Raw genomic sequence first — 21,439 nt, forward strand, 5'->3', positions numbered from 1 at the left:
ACCTTTGAACCTTTGAACATACTCTGGTATATCACAATCTCAGATTTAGTATACATTCCCATACATTTGCTTGTAATTCCTCTGTTCCATTGACTGGAATAACATTCCTTCGAATTTCAGTAGCACCCAAGGGCAGCATGGGTGGAGCTCAGAGAGGGAAGGCAGCCAGACTGCCTAATTACTCTTCAGGGCTCAGTTTGAAGCCCTCTTTGTATGAATCACTGCATGTAATGCATTAGTTCTGTACAGTTCAGCAATGCCTTTGCCAAGTCACAATTTTTTTCTGTCAGTCATTTCCTTTGTCTTTTAGAATAAGACTCATGTTTAGTGGCCTGGTGTCTTCTCAGATTATTCATATTGTTTCCGGATAAATATCATTGCATTTAATGAAAAACTAAGTATGTATTCTATCATATACAACAAATCAGTAAATTTCATGGCTTAAATATCCTTGCAGAATTTTTTATTATAATAGGAAGTCTTATATTAGCTTTAGCAAGTTTTTTCATTTTACCATTAAGACACTCTCTTTTTTTTAAATACCATTAAGGTCTTTAAATATTGTGGTGGAGCAGATGGAGGCTTTTTCCAAGAAGTTGGGTGACCTCTCCTACAAAGTGGAAAGCACTCACCATAACACAGCGCATGAGTTAGAGATGGGAGCCCGACAGAGAGATGAGCAGCTCAGAGGTACTTGTATTTCTCTTAAATTTGTGATCCTGCGAGTGAAAGTTTCTGCTGTGCATACTTATGACAACTCTGTACTACTTGAAATTAACTATTAGGAAGTTAGATTCATTTAACTACTGTATGCATCCTTTTTATCATTTCTTTACTTGATTTTTGTCCCTGCTGTCTGTTGATCCTGGTGTGCATTCTAAGGCAGTGCCAGGACCAGGACCCTATTTCTCTTCAGCAAGCAGGATCTAATAACATGTTATTAGTAGAGTGAGAACACATTTGAAGTATTGTTGATGGACACCCTTTCATTTTCCATCATGAATTAATCCTTGGCTATAGGATGTGTACTAATGGATTCTTATGGAATTGTTGGATCTTTCTGGACTTTTCTTATTAACTTCTGCTCTTCAGAGTTGTAATATCCTGGATCCTGACCTGTCCAGGGATCGATAAGTTTCTTTAAACTGTTTATCCACCTTTACTCAGTCATGCTTCAGTTCTCCTTATGTTTGCTACCCCTTTAAAATGTTGAAACCATGTAGCCATGCCAGCTGTTTAACTTTCTGTTTTCATGTTTATTTAACCTTCTTTTGGTGATATTTGATGTGATGTGGATCAGCAGTGTGTTCATTAGATAATATAGGTGGTTCTTTATTCTTATCTAACATTGCAACTGCTTAGTTACTAAGTAGTGTCACTTAATATTTGCAGGAGTAGCTACCCAGAGAAGGCACATTCTAAGGAACAGTGGTCCATTCAATAAGGTCTGGTGTGGAGTAGGCAAGTGATGTCAGTTGACATTTACTAAGTAATACAGCAGTAAAACACAACTGAATCATGCCATATCATTAGAAAGCCTAACAGAAGTAGGCATATAGGTTTTTCTGATGTACTATGTTTTCCACATCTAGTTTTGCACTCTGGAATTAGTTTGGTCTCCAGTATCTCTTTATACGTATCTATTTATACACAGTCATTCAGTCACTGATATCCATGTACATATTCCGTATGGACACACACATTATATTATGCTATTTACTTGTAACTTGTGCCATTGTAGCTTAAGCAGTGATGCATTACTTAACCTTTAGAGTTTGCTTAATTCTGTTATATGTAACATCTTGCTGTGATATCCTTCTATATCACTGTTGTAGTATTCCTTACTCGAGGGATCCCCTGCCAAGGGTAGACCAAAGTCCGGCCAGTACACCAAAGCCTTAGGATTTTAAGGATGTTGTACATCATGGCATAGGGCATAAAGGTGACAAACAGACATAACTACCTCAGAACTTCTTTGCTGCCAGTCCGAATACCATCTTTGATCGTTGGTGCGAATGCTCCTTTGTCTGTTGGTTTTCTTCTTATCTTTATTTTCTTTGCTTTTGTTGTCAGGTTACATGTCATCCAGAAAGGGAAACTGTCAGTGTGGGAGACAGATTCCCCATAAGGACTGTCACGAAAAGTGTTTTTTTTTTCTTGGGTGCTTCTCACAAACATATGTTTTGTCTAACTTGTCAAGCATTTGTTTCTTAGACTCTTTGTAGTCATATCTCCTTCTTGTCTATCTACCTAGGGAATCGACCGACATATTAAGTTGTTGGCAAAGAGTGCAATGGCTGAATCATCCTGGCCTGAGGGTCTGCCACCTGCCAAGAAGACGAAAAAAGTTAGGTCAGATTTGACTGCTGTACCGCCTCCTCTGGGTGTCTTTCTCGAGGCTGCTGAAAGCCCGGAAGGTCATCCAGTCCTTCTGTCAGATTCCTCTGCTGCATCCGCTTTGGAAGCCATTGTGGATCAGCTTCCTGCACATCCTCGGAGGCTATGTAGACATCTGTTAAAGATGTTGAGGGGGAACCACTGCTGATTATATCTTGGGAAGTGAGAGGTGTTCAGAAGGTTCTTGTTAGGGAGGAGATTCCCACTACATTGACTGAGTGTCAGCAAGGGTCCAATCTTTAGGGCTGATGTTCCTTTGAAAAAGAAGCAGAAGACAAAACACATTTCCCTTCTGCTAAGGATCCTCAATGTGAATGGCAAGACTTTACACAGGGTTGCCCCCCCCCCCCCCAGGGAGTTTCTGTTCTTGCCGCCCCCCCCCCGGTCTTCTACTCCTCTTAAGAGGCCTAGAGAACCGGACTCTTCTGATGAAGTCCTGGACTGTGGAGAAGAGTCTTTGGCTTATTCCTCTCAGATTCCTTCTGAATTAGACTATGGTTTTGAGGAGAAGGACTCCATTAGTCCAGATTCTCCCTTTGAAGAACTTTCCTTTGAAGATACGATATTTCATACAGAGGATTTTTTTTAATGGGACTATACCCAGGTTTCTGATGTTCAGAAGAGGTATTGTGATCTCCTCCAGATGGAGTCTCCTAAGCCTTCTGCTGTTCCTTCTGTCCTTGCTGCTTTGTTGGAAACCTTTTCAGCAGCTTTTCTGTCTCCTGATTCTCAACCCCAGCCCTAAACAACCTGATAGGTTTTATAAGGTGCATGATGATTGTAAATTTTTTTACAAGTGTCTTTCTGCTGACCCCTTTGTTATCTTTGTTTCTTCTGACAAACCTTCCAAACTGTTACCTTCCACTAAGTTACTCCCTTCTGACAAGGACAGTAAGCCCATGGAAAGGCTGGGCAAAATGGTATACATTGCTACTTCCTTTGCCTTTTGGGCTATTAACTACCAGACCCATATGACCAGGTATGTTTTAGCCATTTTCTCTCAGGCTTTTCAGGTTATTTCTGACCTTCCTGATTCTGAGGGGGAAGCTTCGGCCCTCTCTTTCTTGGCCTTATCTTCTGAAGTGGCCCATCATTCTATTAAATGTCATTATGATGCAGCTGATACTTCTTCTAGAGCTGCTGCTTTTGGTTCTGTGTTAAAATGTTGATCGTGGCTTCACCTCCAACCTTTGCTTGGTGATATTAAGTCTACATTGATGGATGCTCCTCTTGACAATAAAAATCTCTTTAGTTCCACAACTGCTGAGAGTTTTTAAATCACTGCAGAAGAAAGGTAAGACCTTGCAGGAATTAAAACATATTTTTGTTTCCACTGTTCCCAAATTTCAAAGGAATTATCCTTCCAAGCCTGTCTTTATACATAGACAATGTTGCCCTCCTCCCAAAGATAAAAAGGGTTCTAGAAAGGCTACTCCTGCTAAGTCCACTCAGACTCCTACTTCTCAGAAGCCTCCTTTTCCAGACAAGCCAGGTTCTGTCTGACTACATACTTCACTCCCTCCCAAGTAAGGTTCCTTTATCTTTTCTTCTTTCCGTGTTTCTTTACAATTGGTTAAAGATCAGTCAGGATTCTGTCCATTATTCGTCAGGGGTATTACATGGTGTGGAAATCCCTTCCTCCTTTTTTGGGCATTCCTCAACCTCCTCAGGAACAGCTGCTCTTTTTTCTGGATGTACTTCAGAGACTTTTGCTTCAAGGTACCATCCAAGCAGTTTCTGCTCGTCAACGGGGGAGGGGTTTTTATTCCAGAATATTTTGATTCCCAGGAAAGAAGGCACCTGGGGACCCATTCTGGATATTTCTCAGCTCAACGTCTTTCTGAAGGTTCCCTGCTTTCAAATGCTGTCCCTTATCTTCACATCCCTGTTTATCCCCATTTCAGGAAATATTTGCGTTTCTCTGTTTCTTGCTTGCATTTTCAGTTGTCTGCTTTGCCCTTTCGCCTCTCTACTGCCCCAAGGCTTTTCACCAAATACCTCACTCCTGTGATTGCTTTTTGCAGGATGCGGGGGATACAGATTTTTCCTTACCTGGGCTAACTACTCCTTCAGGCTTCCTCTCCAGAGACCCTGCTTCAGCACCTCCACTATGCTATCTGCCTCTCACAAAGCCTAGGGTTTATAGTAAATGTCCAGAAATCCTTCCGGACTCATTCTCAGGATCACATTTTGCTAGAGTGCAGGCTCCAAACCATTCCTATGTTGGCATCCCTGTTGTCTCCCAAGGCTTTGACTGTAATTACATTTTTTTCAATCCCTTCTTCCTCAGGTCTTTGTTACGGCCAAGGAGTTTCTAAGGGATTTGGGGTACATGGCTTCCACCATTCCTATGCTTCATCTAGCCAGGCTTCATATGCGAAAGCTACACTGGTTCCTAAAGTCAGTATGGCTTCAACATTGTCATCCTTTGGACTTTCTAGTTCCTCTTCTTCCATGCCTCAAGTTAGAGCTTCAGTGGTGGATTTGTCAACTGTCTCACAACCCAGGGCTTCCTTTTCAGCTCTCATTCCCTTCACAGGAACTGCTTTCAGATGTCTCAGACATAGGGTGGTGAGATTTTTACATCCCTCTAAAGTTTCAGGGCTTTTGTCTCTTCATTAGAGGGTAGACCATATCAACATGAAGGAGATGAGAGCTGTCCTTTATACATAGATAGTGTCATCCTCCTCCCAAAGGTAAAAAGGGTTCTAGAAAGGGTATATTGCTCTTCAGACCTTCCATACTCTGTTCCTTCCAGGGCCTCTCAAAATCTTTACAAACAATACCACAGTGATATGGTACATCAACAAGCAAGGGGGGGAGCAGTCCTACCTCTTGTACAGACTAGCTCCCCAGGTTTGGAATCTGGATGACCAGTATCAGGTGATTCTTCAAGCTGTTTATATTCCTTCAGAACAGAACCTTGTGACAGACTGTCTGAGCAGGTCCATAACACAGACTCACTAGTGGATGCTTCACAGAGTCCACCAGTGGGTTACTCCTGAACAGACAACCTCCTCTCTTTTGCACCAGAGTCCCAAGTCCTCTCACATGGAAGGTGGATGCCCTCTCTTTTTCTTGGAAGGGGATATTTATTTATGCCTTTCCTCCCCTTCCTCTCATACTGAGGGTTCTGTTCAAGATACAACAGAACTCTACCAACATTTTGCTGGTGACTCCCTTTTGGCTCAGACAACATTAGTTCCCCCTTCTTCTGCAGTTGCCAAGGGAAATCACCACAAGTTACTTCACAGGGTGGACCTTCTCAAACAAGAGAAGGCATCTTTCATCCATCCTCACCAGTCCACTCTTCATCTGCCATTGTGGGTGATTTAGGCACCTTTTTTTTTCTGAGGATGTGCTTTGGGTTTTGCAGGAGGCCAGGAAACCCACTGCCAGCAAATCTTATTTATCCAAAAGGAAGAGAGTTTCTGTGTGATTTCTTGTTTCTAACCAGGATCCACTTTCTGTGGAAGTTCCTTTTGTTCTCTCTTATTTGTGTGAATTGCTCCATGCTGGCTTGGCATATTCTTCAGTTAAAGCTCACCTCACAGCTATTTCTGCTTGTCTGCCTTTCACTGCTCCTTTGGCTTCTAGGTTTGTAGTCAAACCATTTCTTAAAGGTATCCTTCGTATTAGACCTCCCAGCACACCTTCCAACTTCTCTGAACAAGAAACTGGACAAAGCCAGAAGTAATGTGGGACAAAGGCCCAAAAATAGTGACAGATTTTAAATATTGCTTCTGTAAACTTAGAAAGTTGCTAGAATGACAAATTTTGCATTATTATACATTTTGTGAAGGTTATGAAGTCAGAATCTCAAATGGCTGTCATTTAGCATTATTTAGTGGCTTCAGTAATAAAAGATTTTTTAGAAAACCACAAATTTTATAAGGATCACACCAAAAATAAAAGGCAAAAATCTGGACATTATGTGAAAAATTTGGACAGTTGAGAGCTATGTCTCCCAGGAAGCCTATTCCTCCTTCCTAGGACCTTAATTTTGTTCTTGGAGATTTGGCCGCAGCTCCTTTTTTTAGGCTGCAGCTTCAGTTTCCTTACAGCATTGTACTTGGAAGGACTGTTCTTCTTTTGGCCCTTACTTCAGCTAGAAGGGTGTGTGAGCTTTAGGCCTTTATGGATGTCTCTCCTTTTTTAGTTTTTCATAGAGATAGGGTGTCTTTTAATACTTATCCTTCTTTTATGCCCAAGGTGGTTAATGAGTTGTCTCTTAATCATTCTATTAATTTGCCCACTTTTTTCCCTTCTCAGCAGTCTGCTAGTGAGAAAGTTCTTCACACCTTGGTACACAGGCAGCTCAAATGTTATTTTGGTAAGACTAAAGCCATTCATAAATCTGAGCAACTTTTTGTTTTCTTTCATCCTAGATCTCTAGATTTGGCTGTTTCTAAGCAAACAGTTTTTTTTCCTGGATCTCTAAAGCCATTTCTTTTTATTGCTCTTTTCATGGGAAAAAACGTTCTACTTATGAAAAGGCTTATTCTACCAGGGCTGTGGCTTCCTCTGGTGCTTTTTCAAGGGATTGGATACCAGTTTCATCCTTGAGGTAGATACCTTTGCTAAACATTACAAGTTGGATATGTTTTCTAGGGCTAGAGCTGAATTTACCTGGGCTGTCCTGCATGGCTTTCTTGAGGGCTGTGCTGGACCTGCCTCGATCTAAGTTTCCTATTGAGCTTTTATACTCTCCCTTGAGTATTGAATACTGTAACAGTGACATTGAAGGACATAGTACAGTTGGGTAAAATCTTACCATAGCAGTAGATGCCCTTTCCTTCACTGTTACAGTACCCCCCCTTTTCTTTTTCCCTTCTTGGATGAACATGCTCTGCCTTTGCTCCTTGGACTGTTGTTACTCCTGGGGCTATTAATTTCTGAGGTAGGTATGTCTGCACGTTACCTTTATGTCCTACGCGGGAAGCATACGTGTGACATATGATGCCCTTAAAATCCTAAGGCTTTGGTTTGCTGGCTGGACATTGGGCTACCCTTAATACTGCATCAGTGAAGGAAAGGACATATACTGTTATGGTAAGAATTTACACAACTGTACTTTCTTTAGAACTTGTTAGTAGTCTATTCCTTCTTAATACCATTTATTAATGCATTAGGTATTGTGAATTTGATTAGCTTTTTTAATTAACAGATCTGCTTTTATTCTGAGCTTTGCTATTCAATGACATTTCTTTGAACATTTCTGGTCATTCATTCATAATTTATTGTACTCATAATTTTTTTATTGATTTTGTTGCTCAACTTTACTGTCATACTGTTATGCATGCATTTTCTTATACAAATATGTACTTATCATATTGCATATACTTCTTCACTGTAAATATCTCTATCTGTAGCTGTACCTTTAATATACTTGCACTCTATAAAAGTATGTTTGCTATTTTTCTTACAGTCTTTGCCTACATCATTTCATTGTAATTTTCATATTTTTATTGTTTCACGCCTAGGCATTCAACAAATCTAAACAGATAAATGAATGCATGCATGCATGTATGCTTGTCTGGACAGATATTTTTACTTCCATATTACAGATATGCTTGTCTTGCCAAATTTGCATTTAATCAGGGTTAGGCATATTTTATTGTAAGATCTGCTAGTCTTATGATAGGGATCCTGTTGACCCTCTGTCCTTTTTGTTTCCTTTGATCATAGCCAGTGTTTGTTTTTTTGTTTTTTTTTTGTCACTGTTAATTACTGGGAATGCTGAGAAGCCAGTATATATGGGGAGGGAAGGGTCTGGCCTTTTGCATCCTTCTGTGGCTACTCTGAAGTAGAGCAGTTGGATTACTGTAAAGAGGATTTGGTGCTACCCTGTGGCAAAATCATTCAGACAGGCATCTTTCCTGTATGCTTCTATTACCCAGGGAGTCACGGTTGTTCCCAGGCTGATAGGTAGGACCTGTACTCCACTAATGACATACAGGATCTTGTATACTAATGAAATTTATATCTGCAGCAGGCTTAGTATTTTATCTGACTTGCAATGGGAACTTAACCTTATTTTTTTACAGATACTTGGCTGGATGGTAATATTGCTTCTTAACTAGAATTGGCCCTTCCTGTATAATAGAATGTGAAAGATGGGATAAGACTGGTGGTGGAGTAACTGCTTGTTTTACATCTGCATTTGAAAATGACTAAATTCATAGTGAGATGACCAGCTTATTTCAGTATGTCCTCAGGTCAGAAGCAAATTGTAGTTCTCTCTTATTTGTGATCCAGCTGGGCATGTTAACATTTTGCTACAAAAGTTTGCAAACTTTGCGATTGATTCATTGATTAATCACTTGAACTGGAATATTCGTTCTGACTTCAGCATCTTAGCCAATGTTGAGTCCATAGTGCTTGCTAAAGAAATAATTTCTGTTATGAAGGTATTCAGGTTTATTCAGGTCATTAACCTTGTTACTCATAAAAAAGGATATGCACTTTACTTGGTATTTCAGGTAAGCTTGGAACCAGTCAGACAGTCTGACCACCTTCTTGTCTATTGCAGTATGGAGCAGGACCTGATTATGTGAACAGGTTAAGTACATGAATTTAAATCTTATATCAGGTAATGACCTTTCTTCTGTGCTTGACCAGCCCCTTCTGTTTTACATTACCAATGGTATTAAACAATTTACAGTGGTTTATGATCAAGCTATGTGCACACTGCCTTTACTAGGATGAGTGAGACATGACACAGTCTAAAATTGCACACTCTGAGGAAGACAGGGTGTGAGTAGGAACACCAGTAGAGACTGACAGGTTTACTTGAGGAAAATCTTAGATTGGATGAAAGTTATATTGTGTTATCAGTTATAATCCTGCTGTAAAGAAGCAATGTTCATCACCAGGGAGCCTGAATGTCTTCCCTGTGTTTATGTGTTTTTTTCTCTGTGTCCGTGGGTTTTCCCTCTTTGTTCATACATATATTACCAGTGAAAGAGATAAAGCCATTCTGTTGGAAAGCACTACAGCAGGTTGCACATCTCACTGTAGGTTGATAGGCATTGGATTCCCATGACACCATGCCCTTAGCCACTGATTAAATGTCAAAATGTATCTTGATAAGCAGATGCCATATGATGTGATGGGAGGTTTCTACTAAGCAGATATATTTTTCCCCTACTTAGTAGGATGTTTGATAATCCCACCATATACTGTTATATATCAAGAGGAAAGAGGACCTTCTTGAATTGTTTGCCCCATCATAAACATTAGCAGTGTCATAATTATGCTTAATTCTTTTTAATTTATTTGCATTTTCTCAGTTATTGGCTTCAGGTAGGCATGCCACTGTCAGTAACTCCTTGCACAATTTACTGAGGTATGTTCCTGTTTTACTAACAAAAGAGTCACAAATTAATAGATATTTTATGGGCTGCTAGCCTACACAATGTGTCATATGGACTTGGCTCGGCTCAGTTTTAAACTTTGGTATTTTAGTATTATGAAATATTTCCACTGGCATCTTACAATGATTGTATGTGTGATCCGCTGTGGTCAATGGGAGGTTTGTGCAGTATGCTGTACCTGTGAGGCTCTATTTCTATTGTTTTTGGTGTTAAGGTAGCTGGTAAGGCCTGTAGGTATATTCTTTAGAACTTTGCATATGTAGTGGTAGATCGGGGTTTTGATTATAAGGTGGGCTGCTGCAGTGAGTTTAACCGCAATATTTGCATATAGATCACATATCTCACTGACAGTAGTCACTGAGTCCCAAATCACCAGTGCCCTTCTGCACTAGCTAGGCTATCCCTACCTGTGTCATGCTCCTTTGAGTTGTGCCTACGTATTCTCTGCATCCTGTACTACTACTCTCCCTCTTGACTGTTTCCCCCTCACACTGTCTTCTGCAGTTCATCTAAGTGCCCCTGTTCTGGGCTTCCCAAATCTCTTCTGCTGTCAGACCTTTGCTGACCTCCAGGCAAAGCTGTTTGTGGCAAACTTAAGACATAATCCTTACCTCTTGCTTTTGCTGGCTTCTTCCTGCTTAATCTAGGTTAATTCTCTTTTCCTTTCATATTCTAATAACTGCTCTGCTTTCAACAGTCCTTTCCTGTTGCCCAAAGAGCTTTGTCCAGTTTTATAAATATAATTAAAATCAGTATAAAATAAGTGATGTTCTTCATCTCACATTGCTGCAGTCCTTACATATGGGTAGTCCGCTGTCCTCGGTCGGCCCGAATACCAAAGTATTAGGCTGACGTCGGTCATGGGCGCTCATATCTGACATCAGAGCGTCAGGGTATAAAAGCGCATGACCGACGTCATATCCTCAGTCTTTTTTGCCGCATGGTCCGATGCAGAAGCAGCGTTGCAAGTGCCGTTCGGCGTTCTGAAATTTTCGTATTCTGAGTTTCAGACCGAAATCAAGTTGGGCTAAGTACCCCGTTGGGGAATATTTTTGTTTTTTCTTGTCTCAGTTAATTCCGGATGTCAGAAAAAGTGAATAATTGTATTTCTTGTGGGAAACAGATACCGCATAGGGATTATCACTCTCTTTGCATTCCTTGTTTGGGACCGGACCACGACGTAGTCGGGTGTCGGTTTTGTGCTAGGTTTAATAAGCGCACTATAAAAAGAAGGTTAGATTGTGCTAGGTTAGTCTTTGGTAAGCGGTGTAATTATACTATGCCGTCGGATCCTCCGACGCCCGCTTCCACGAAGAAGCGCAAAGACAAATCCTTGAAACCTAGACAGGTTGATTCGTCCGTTTCAGACGCCGGTCCTGCAGAAACTACAGTGGAGCAGGTGGATCCGGCTGAAGTTTCTGTTGAGTCTCAGGGGGAAACTTTGATTTTGCAGGATGTGGCCTCACAGGAGTCAGGTCAAGCTGAAGGGGCCTCTCAGGTTACTGTTCTCCCTTCTATGCCTAAGGTGGTTAGGCCTTCTGCTACTATTTCTAAGGCTTCTTCTAAGGGCAGGTCTGTTTTGCCTTCCTCTGGTGTCCCTCCAGGTACTTCAGGGTCTGTGCCTAAAAAGCACATGCTTAAAATGGCAGAAGATTTGATTTCTTTAATTAGAGGTTCTATGCCCCCTCCTGATAAGAGGCCCAGGGTGGAGCCAGAGTTGGAAAGTTTGGATCAGGCCTCTGATGACTCAGACTCTTCTGCTGAAGATATTCAAGATTTTCCCCCTTATTCAGATTCTGATTCAGAGGATTCCACTCCTTCTGCTTCTCCTCCAGAGGATTTTTCATTTTCAGAAACTCTGCATTCCATGAGGGAGCATTTTAAGTGGGAAGGACAGGATTTCTCTGATACACGGAAGAGGCTTAGGGAATTCTTGTTTTTACCACAGCATAGACCCTTGGCTATACCTCCTGTTTTGGATGTTGTTCAAGATGTTTTCTCGGAGGCTTCCCTTAATCCAGATTCTTTGCCTCCTGCGCCAGTTAAACCGGACAGGTATTACAGGGTGCCTGAGGCTCATAAATATCTGTATAAGAGTCCTAGGGCGGACCCAGAAACTATTAGTCAGGGGCCTAAGGGTGTTAGAGCTTCTGTTGTAAAGAATCCGGTTCCTCTAGATAAGGAAGCTAGAGCTTTGGATAGATGGGGTAAGAAGGTGTATACCTCTTCTACTTTAGCAATGAGGGCTTTAAATTGCCAGTTTCATATGTTGAAGTATCAGAATTTCCTCCTTTCTCAGCTAAAATCTAAAGTGGATGCCTTGGCAGAGGGCATAGAGTGTAAAGAATTGCAAGATTTAGTACATGTCTCTGAACAGGTGGGTAAGCATTCTTTGCAGTGTGGTTTTGATACTGTACAGGCCTCTTCTAGGGTGGCTGCCACTGGTTCAGTTCTTCGTAGGCACGCCTGGCTTAAGGATCAGAATTTGTCCGAGCATGTTAAAACTAGAATTCTGGATGCCCCTTTACAGTCTGAAGTTTTGTTTGGTCCCCCTGTGGAGTCGGTTTTGAAGAAAATGGAAGACAAGGCTAAGTCAATGCAGACTGTTAAAGATTTTTTGCAGGTTCAACCTCCTAAGTTTAGTAGAAATTGGCCTACTAAGGGGTGGACCTACCCTTCTTCTGATTCTCAGTCTAGGGGTAGATCTAGACGTGGAAGGGGCAGAGCTCACAGTACATTCAGGCCTAGAACTTGGAGTTCACCTGCACAATCTGCAGGTGAGGGCAGGGGCCAGTCCTTTCGTAAACAGACCCAATGACCTGCATTTCCAGCTGCCAGATTCTTCTTCCCTGGCAGCTCCTTTGGGAGGAAAGTTAGCACTCTTCAAGCAAAACTGGCTTTTAGTCACCCAGGACAAATGGGTATTGGACATTATAAACCGTGGCTACAAGTTCTATTTCCATACATTGCCTCCTTTCAAAGGCATGCCGGACGTTCCTACTCGGCAAAGGATAGAGGCTCACAAGCAGATTTCTTTACTTCTTCAAATAGGAGCTATACAGCCAGTTCCTCTGTCAGAAGTGGGACTAGGATTTTATTCTCGCCTGTTTCTAGTACCAAAGAAAGGGAACACGTGGAGACCAATTTTGGATTTACCTATCCTCAACACTTATCTGGACATTCCAAAGTTCAAAATGCTGACGTTACAACAGCTTTTACCTCTGTTGGGAAAAGATCACTGGATGGTAACTCTGGATCTCAAAGAGGCTTATCTTCATGTTCCTATCAGGCCCAGTTGCAGGAGGTACCTGCGTTTGGCTGGAAATTTACATTATCAGTTCTCTGCATTGCCCTTTGGCTTATCTACTGCGCCCAGAGTGTTCACAAAGGTTCTGGCTCCAGTGATAGCCTTTTTCAGGTTAAGAGGAATACAGATTTATCCTTATTTGGACGATTGCCTGATTATTGCACAACACAAAGACGAACTTCTGCATCATCTACAGTATGTGATGGTAGTGTTAAGATGCCTAGGGTATTCTGTGAACGAAATAAAGTCCAGTCTAGTACCCTCTCAGGACATGTGCTTTCTGGGTGTGAGACTGAATACAGCTTCCCAGATGGCCTTTTGACCCCGGACAAACAAAGAAGCCTTTCTCTTTATTTCCATCAAATGTCTCTACAGTCCAGGCTGACTGCAAGGACAGTCCTTCAAGCCTTGGGGTTCATGGCATCTTGTATTCTGGTGCTTCCCAATGCCAAATTGCATATGAGGAAGCTTCAATGGTATCTCAAAAATGTATGGACACAACACTGCCAAGATCTAGACACTGTCATTCAGATAATACCTTGCATTCAGAAAGAATTTTTGTGGTGGGCTCAGGAATGTCACCTAAACAAGGGACTCTCTGTGACCCGACCAGAGGCGAGTCAAATTCTAACGACAGATGCCTCGGACAAGGCTTGGGGAGTACACCTCAATGGAAAATGGGTGCAAGACACGTGGCCTGTCAGACTTCAACATTTGCATATCAACTTGAAGGAGATGTTAGCAGTCCAATTTGCATTGATGGCTTTCAAAGATTTACTTCACCCAGGACAGGTGTTGATTCAAACAGACAACACTACTGTCATGTGGTACATCAACAAGCAAGGGGGAACCCATTCGTACCCTCTTTGCAGGCAAGCGATGATTTTGTGGGAGACTGCTCTCAGTTTACACCTCAATCTTCAGGCAAGGTTTCTACCAGGAGCACAGAACTCCTTAGCGGATGTGTTGAGCAGACAAATTGTGGATCCTCACGAGTGGAAACTGGATCCTCATGTGTTTCAAAAGTTGACAGTGTTATGGGGGACTCCAGACATAGATCTGTTCGCTTCTCCACTGAATTACCAGTTGCCAAAGTTTTGCACAAAAATGTTTCATCCCACAGCTTGGAAGGTGGATGCTCTATCATTCAGTTGGAGCAATCTTCATGTCTATGCCTTTCCACCTCTGCCTCTCATTCCCAAGGTACTCCTGAAGGCCAGAAAAGACAAGCCATCCATGATTCTGATAGCGCCGGATTGGCCTCGCCAGCACTGGTACCCACTACTGAGGAGTTTGGTACGGGAGCCTCTATGGCCTCTGCCTTTGATTCCACATCTTTTGTCTCAGGAGGGCAATCACTTCCTCAATGTCAAGATTCAGTCTCTGCATCTCACAGCCTGGCATATTCTATTTTAGACCCTGGAGGGTCTCAGCTTCCACAACAAGTTTTGAATGTTATTTTGGAGGCCAGAAGGCCTAGTACAAGGAACGTTTACGCTGATAAATGGAGGAGATTTTTTCTTTGGAGCAAAGCGAAGGACTTTGATGTTTCCAAGCCTGATTTAAGTATTTCTCTTCAATATCTTACTGAGTTATTGGACAAGGGTTTGTCTTTCTCCTCGATAAAGGTTCATGCTGCAGCCATTTCTGCTCACTATGACTGTGACCCTCCTTTATTTTCCCATCCTTTGTTTAAGCAATTTCTTAGAGGGGCAAAGAACATAAGACCCCCACGTAGAGCTCCTACTCCTGCTTGGGATCTCAATTTTGTGTTGGAAAAGCTTACTCTACAACCTTTTGAGCCTGCAGCTACGGCCGAGTTAAAGTATTTATCATGGAAGACTGCTTTTTTGTTGGCTATTACCTCTGCAAGAAGGGTTTCTGAATTACAGGCCCTTATGGCAGTGGAACCTTTCCTGATTTTTCATAAGGATAGGGTATCTTTGCATACTAATCCTTCCTTTATGCCTAAAGTGGTTTCTAGTGTGGCCTTGAACCAAACTATTCATTTGCCTACTTTTTATGCAAACCCCCAAAATAAAGGGGAGAAGATTTTGCATACTTTGGATATTCACAGGCAGTTACGTTATTATTTGAGCAGAACCAAGAGGTTCAGGCAGTCTCAGCAGTTGTTGGTTTCTTTTGCTTTGGGTTCTCAGGGAAAACCTGTTTCAAAACAAACTATTTCTAAATGGATTGGGTTTTGTATTTCTTTCTGTTATTCCCATCATGGTAAGGAGATTCCGGCTGGAATCAGACCTCATTCCACTAGAGCTACTGCCACTTCTACTGCCTTTCTAAGGGGGGTAGCTACAAAAGATATTTTGGAAGCAGCCACTTGGAGTTCAGTACATACTTTTTCCAAGCATTACCACCTTCCTCTTTATTCTAAGTCTAGGGCTGGATTTGCCACTGCAATTTTACAGGGCATTTTAGCAGCCCCTAATGCTTTATGATTTTGCCATCCTCCCTTTACCTCTGCTTTGGGATTCTACCCATATGTAAGGACTGCAGCAATGTGAGATGAAGAACATAGTACAGTTTTGTACCTACCATAAATGTAGATGTTCGAAGATCCACATTGCTGCAGTCCAATTTACCCTCCCTCCTTCCCCTCTGTAGTTTGGCATGGTTATATGGTTTGGGTGATGGTTGTTGTTGGGCATGTTTTTGGGAGGTATCCTGTTTTTGGGCTGTGGCCTTTCTTTTTAGGGCCTTCTGACATCTGGGGCAAGAAAAGACTGAGGATATGATGTCGGTCATGCGCTTTTATACCCTAACGCTCTGATGTCAGATCTGAGCGCCCATGACCGACGTCAGCCTAATACTTTGGTATTCGGGCCGACCGAGGACAGCGGACTACCCATATGTAAGGACTGCAGCAATGTGGATCTTCGAACATCTACATTTATGGTAGGTACAAAACTGTACTTTTTATTCCCCCACCTCTGTGTGTGTGTGTGTGTGTGTGTGTGTGTGTGTGTGTGTGTGTGTGTGAAGAGAGACAGACAGCAATTTGTGAGTGTATTTGTATTATATCAGTATATTTATACATTATATGTAGTAGTAATCTTATTTCTAGTTTTTCACCTTAGGCTTAACTTTTTTTATTCTCTACACATATCAGTGTCATTCATTTCACTGACAATGTTCATCAATGCATCTTGCTGCGCTTGAGCAGAGAATTTAAGAATATCACCTAGTAAGAGTAATCTAATTTGTGCTGACCACATTCCCATTTAAATTCTTATAGTAAACTATCCAAATGCTTCTCTTTGTACAATAAGTTTGCATGATTATGCTAGCTTCTCCTCCCATTGATGGCACTCCCTCTACTTTGCTTGATGTTTCTTTTCTGTTTATAGCTTCCACCAGTGGCATAGTTAAGTACATTGTCTTTTTTTTTTAAGTTTTGAGCCACTTAATTAAGCATAATTTCTCAATCCCATTTTGTTCCTTTGTTTTTAAATTTGTGTTATTTAATTATTTCTTCTACACCAAGCTTTCCCAATAGCTCCATTTCTGGAATGCTAGGCACTACATGTTGTTATAAAAGTATTCTTGACTGCTGCAACTCAAGCTGTCATTAGTGTTCTGCCATCTCCAGAGTTACCTATGGTCTACTAAGTGGATTTTATAATTGAACAAAACAATGTTGTGGGCTGTTATGCATTGAATTTCATGTGAAATTCCTGTATGACATTGTTTTGCTATTTATATAACAAATATTTTCTCAGTTCTTTTTCTGTCTAGCTAACGCTAACTTTTCTATGAAATCTGAAAATCAAGCATCACAGGCAGTTATTGATGTGTGTTTAACATTTTCTGCAATCAGACTTCAGTGGTTTTTGGAAGATTCCATACCGCACTCAAGGAGGCACACTTCATGGCAGTAATGACAGTACATGCCATGATATCATTCAATGGCTGTATAACACATCTGTCCCAGGAGACCACTCTTCGTTTTGCTACTTCTGCTCTTCAAATCATGATTACAAGACTCATTAGCAAAGTTTCTGTACTTGCATGCTTTACAAATCCACAAAATGTTTGTCTGGCGTTTGGATTGCCAACTAAGGCCCACAACAGCTTTGACTGGGCAACAGACAGAGGCTATAGGCTCAGTCTGTTTCACCACAATGAAATAATATGCGATGGTACAGGTTGTAAGTCTGCACTGCTGGGAAAATAATATGTTAGACAAAACTGACCTTTTGATCATCGTTAAATGTACACTACAATCACTGATTAGGGCTAACACCTATGACTCTCAAATAAGCTTTACACCAAACTGCAGAGCAGAGTATTAATGCCTGGCTTTACATGATGTTACTCTCCTTGCTGTAAGCTCAGTATGTTCCATTGTTTTCTTACAATCAATGACTGAATCTTGGTCAGCACACATACTCATGAAATGGTTCCCAGGTGAAGCTAATGATACCTTTTTAGTACCAGTGTCCCTTTTCGTGTATTTATGGTTTTATGGTAATGCACTGCCACTAGTTAGACCAGTGTAACACACCAGGAACACAGCAAACATTCACTCTTCAAATTACATAAATGTAATGGGTGGGTTTGACAGAATTGTTAAGGTCTTGGCCACAGAGATACTAGGTACAAGGTTTGATGCTGATCTTGGGTTATTGGCTAGGTTTGTATGAACGTATGTAATAGGTTTCCTATTAGAAGACCGAAGACGCATTCTTTCGAATGCGTCTTGGTAGAACTCAAAAACCTGAAATGGCAAAATATTGAAGTGGCTTTTAAGCGATTCTTTCCCTGGGAAAGAATTTGCTTGGCCGCTTCATTACTTTGCCGTTTTTGACACTGTAGTGCGGTCTCGGAGTTGGTATATTTAAGTATGGGATGTGGGGGGGGGCAAAGCCCCCCCACTTAATGTAATATGTAAAGTGTTTTTTGTTGGGACAGTGATTTTTTTCCCTAGGAAAAAAAATCGCTGCTTTAACAGTTCGAAATTGTAAGCTTTCACTTACATAGGGTCGATTGATCATCGTTTGCTTTATTAAGCATTCGGTGATCTAATATGTAATATACTTGTTTGTTAGTTAAGGCTAAAATGGTCACTCTTCAAAAAACAAAGACAACAGTTATTAAGTAAGCAGTCCTATCCACATAACATCTTTTGAATAAATGAAACACCAACTGTGATGTGGATATCCCACCACTGCCAACCAATATGTGATCTGGATATCCCACCACTGCCAACCAATATGTGATGACCCTCCACCTCTGGGCAAGTAATCAAGGAGCCTCAGTCCTCACCACTGGCACCTGTGGGGGACGTTCACTGGGAGGATAACAGGTAAACACACAGTATTTCCAGATGTAGCTCTCTGCATCAAGTGCAGTTTCCCTTAAGAGCACGCAGATACCACAGTCAGTGTGGGGCTTCTCCAGCTCCCCAGTAAGACTTCCCACTGCCACAGCTATAGAGCTGAGTCCTTAGCCAGGGTGCCAAGCCAAGTCCTCCAGCAGTGTCTCTCTGTCCATCCATTGCTTTATGTCCCCGCCCAAGTAGCTGACACAAATACTCTTGGAGATTTGTTTTACACACACACACACACACACAAACACACACACACACACACACACACACACACTTGGGAAAGTCTGGCACAGGTTTACTCTGCCCAGACTTTAAGGCAGTTATCACTGCCAAAAGAACCCCTCACCAGCTACTTTAAGACCCTTAACAAAGGGTGTCAAATTTTACTGTGTAATATTAATACAAATAGTAGTTTGACCAAGAGGAATGCTATTAGGAGTGACACACATAGTGTCACCAAATAAATATGCAAGTACTCTCTATTTACAACTAGCAGCCACAATGAAAGGTTTAAATATATTTAATAATAAATAATAAAAGAACAAGAATATACTAAGTATATATTCACTGTGACATCAGAGTTCAAATCACAGGAAATATTTAAAATAATATTGAAGGGCAGGGTAAGACAAATAAAGAAAAGCAATATCTAAACTAAGCTTCACTATATTCATGACTGTATCTAAGAGAGTTACTGTTCCCTACTTACTTAATAGAGCAAGCAGATGATGTGGTGAATGGTCCTTCAGGATGTTGTCAGGCCTAAGGCAGAATACAGAATGCTCAGTCTCACCAAGAGACTTCTCAAAATAATATCTAAAATATTACTGCTGGGATAACTTGCAGAATGACAACACGTCTTGTCATCTGACTTCTAGTTCCCAGGCAAACCCCATTGCTGGAAGCTGGCACGATTTAGCACCTGCATGTAAAAATACACACATAAGGTCTTTTGCTCAGATCTGTGGCAGGTGCTGGAAGTGATAAAACAATTTCATACCTCCATGCTTCCAGAATAGTAATTAGTGCACCCCAAAGACAATACAGAAAGCTTCCTAGTACACACTTGTGTGTCCTGGCTGCATTGAAACCTTGTGAGATAGCATCTTTATGGCCTAGCCTATAAAGTCATTTAATTTCAGATATTTTTTAAAGTTTGCTGGACTGAGGGTAACCTCCTGTCTACCAGTTTCCTCTGTTAAAAGATATACATTTAAATAGTTACAATAGTGCATGTACATTTCTGCTCTGTCCAGTAGGACACAATGTACATACATTTCAAGCACAAGCATTTTCCAAATACATTTTCAACACAAATGTTTGTACAAATCAGTTTGATATACACATGACATACAGTTCTAATACATTTGTAACACCAGAATCTTGTATGACATACAGTTATAATACATTTGTAATACAAGCATCTTGTATAAATCTATTTATAACATTTGTTTACCGGGAAAGTCCGACTTGGAACAAAGCCAATTTTCGATGGAGGCCTGGGGAGAAACACTGTAGACACATTTCTTTGTAATGTGGGAGGAAACCAGAGCACCCAGAGGAAACCCACACGAACTTAGGGAGGACATGCAGACTCCACACAGAAGGGACCTCAGCTGAGAATAAAATCTGAGACCCTCTTGCTGGGAGGCGACAATGCAACCACTGCGCTCTCAGTTTGGTATTCACAAATGACATATAATTATTTACAAAATTACAGCTAGCTGTGCTGGCAGTACCTTCTTTTGTCACACCGACCACAAGCTTTTGAAAATTGATTGATAACATAGTTTACTTGACATAAAATTAAGCACTGCACTTTGTAAGATTAAATATGCAGTAAATAAACCCTTGTACAGTAAATTATAGTGATTAAACGTATTCTGTCTGCTTCTGACTTTTTAGAGCATTCAGTAGGTAAAGCAAACACATTGGCAGTGAACTCTAAACTTGAGCACTCAGTCCAGAACGATCCACTGTATATACTCCCAAAGCAAAGGATAACAGTACTCTCAAAACAGACCCAGTTCTGGATTTCTTTTTGGCTTAGATTTTAAATGTAAGTTTTGTGTTTGCACAGACACACAGATCTATATGAATTGCAGTCTAATAAGGAAATGTTCACTGCAGGTATGTGCAAGGAGATGCTTTTTAATCTCCAAGACTTTCTGCATCTCTGCTAAAAATGACATGCAGATTTTGTACAGCTTTGTACACTGTACACATGTTACTGCAAGATTTCCTGAAAGCAGTGACATGTTTCACGAGTTTTGTATTTTCCTTCTTGAAAAAATTCACATTTAACTTTGCTTAGTATAACTTTTTCCGCAGTCACATTTTTTTTTTGTAATCTTTACTAAATGACAAATGTAAGTTTCATACAACATGTCACAAGTTTTATTGTTTTGGAGAAAGGATAACCTGAAGCACAGGTTCATCCTCTCTACTGAGAACTGTAGGGAGAAGATTTTTGCCTGTCTCACAGCCAAATGATGGCAGCAGGTAAGAGCTCCTGTCATGGGGTATGACAGAGAGGTCCCTTGTGCAAGCTCAAACATAGATTGGCGCATTATTGCTGCAAGCAGTAAATCTTAGAGGGCAGGTTAAAGTCTAGCCCTTGTAGAGATCAGTATGTTTTTTAATTTGCCTTTTGATACCCACAACTGAGTGCTCCCTCAGCAAAGACACAGGTCTGCACTATTTTTCTACTTTGGTGGAGAAGGGGGAGGGACAAGGGCCTCACTTTCAGTTCCTACCTTGCAAGGTGTGCTCTGGATGTCAGTACTGTCCATTCCCCAGATAACCAGCTGAAGCCCAAGGCCAACAAACCTGATTCCAGGAAGCCAAAGCTTGAGTCATCTGCTTAAGGAACAGATGAACCTAGAACTATATCATCATCTTCTGTGATCTTCTCCCAGGCTGTACAGTGCCAGCCAGTCCCCATTTGGGGATCAGGGTCATTGGGTCCTCCAACACTAGAGTATTTGGCCCAAGCTTTAGACATCATACAGC

General features: G+C 41.2%; 1 protein-coding gene across 3 annotated transcripts in view; it reads left to right on the forward strand.

The window, feature by feature from the left end:
• The window catches only part of FBF1 (Fas binding factor 1), a 1,798,645-nt gene that overhangs the window by 1,034,986 nt on the left and 742,220 nt on the right, over positions 1 to 21,439 (forward strand). For all 3 annotated transcript variants that reach the window (XM_044090504.1, XM_044090506.1, XM_044090505.1), the window contains one exon: positions 551 to 690. In XM_044090504.1, the coding sequence (XP_043946439.1) occupies positions 551 to 690 (140 nt within the window). The remainder of the gene's footprint in view (positions 1 to 550; positions 691 to 21,439) is intronic.

Source organism: Protopterus annectens, chromosome 12.part0, assembly GCF_019279795.1.
Source record: "Protopterus annectens isolate FY-2018-M chromosome 12.part0, PAN1.0, whole genome shotgun sequence".
NCBI lineage: Eukaryota > Metazoa > Chordata > Ceratodontiformes > Protopteridae > Protopterus > Protopterus annectens.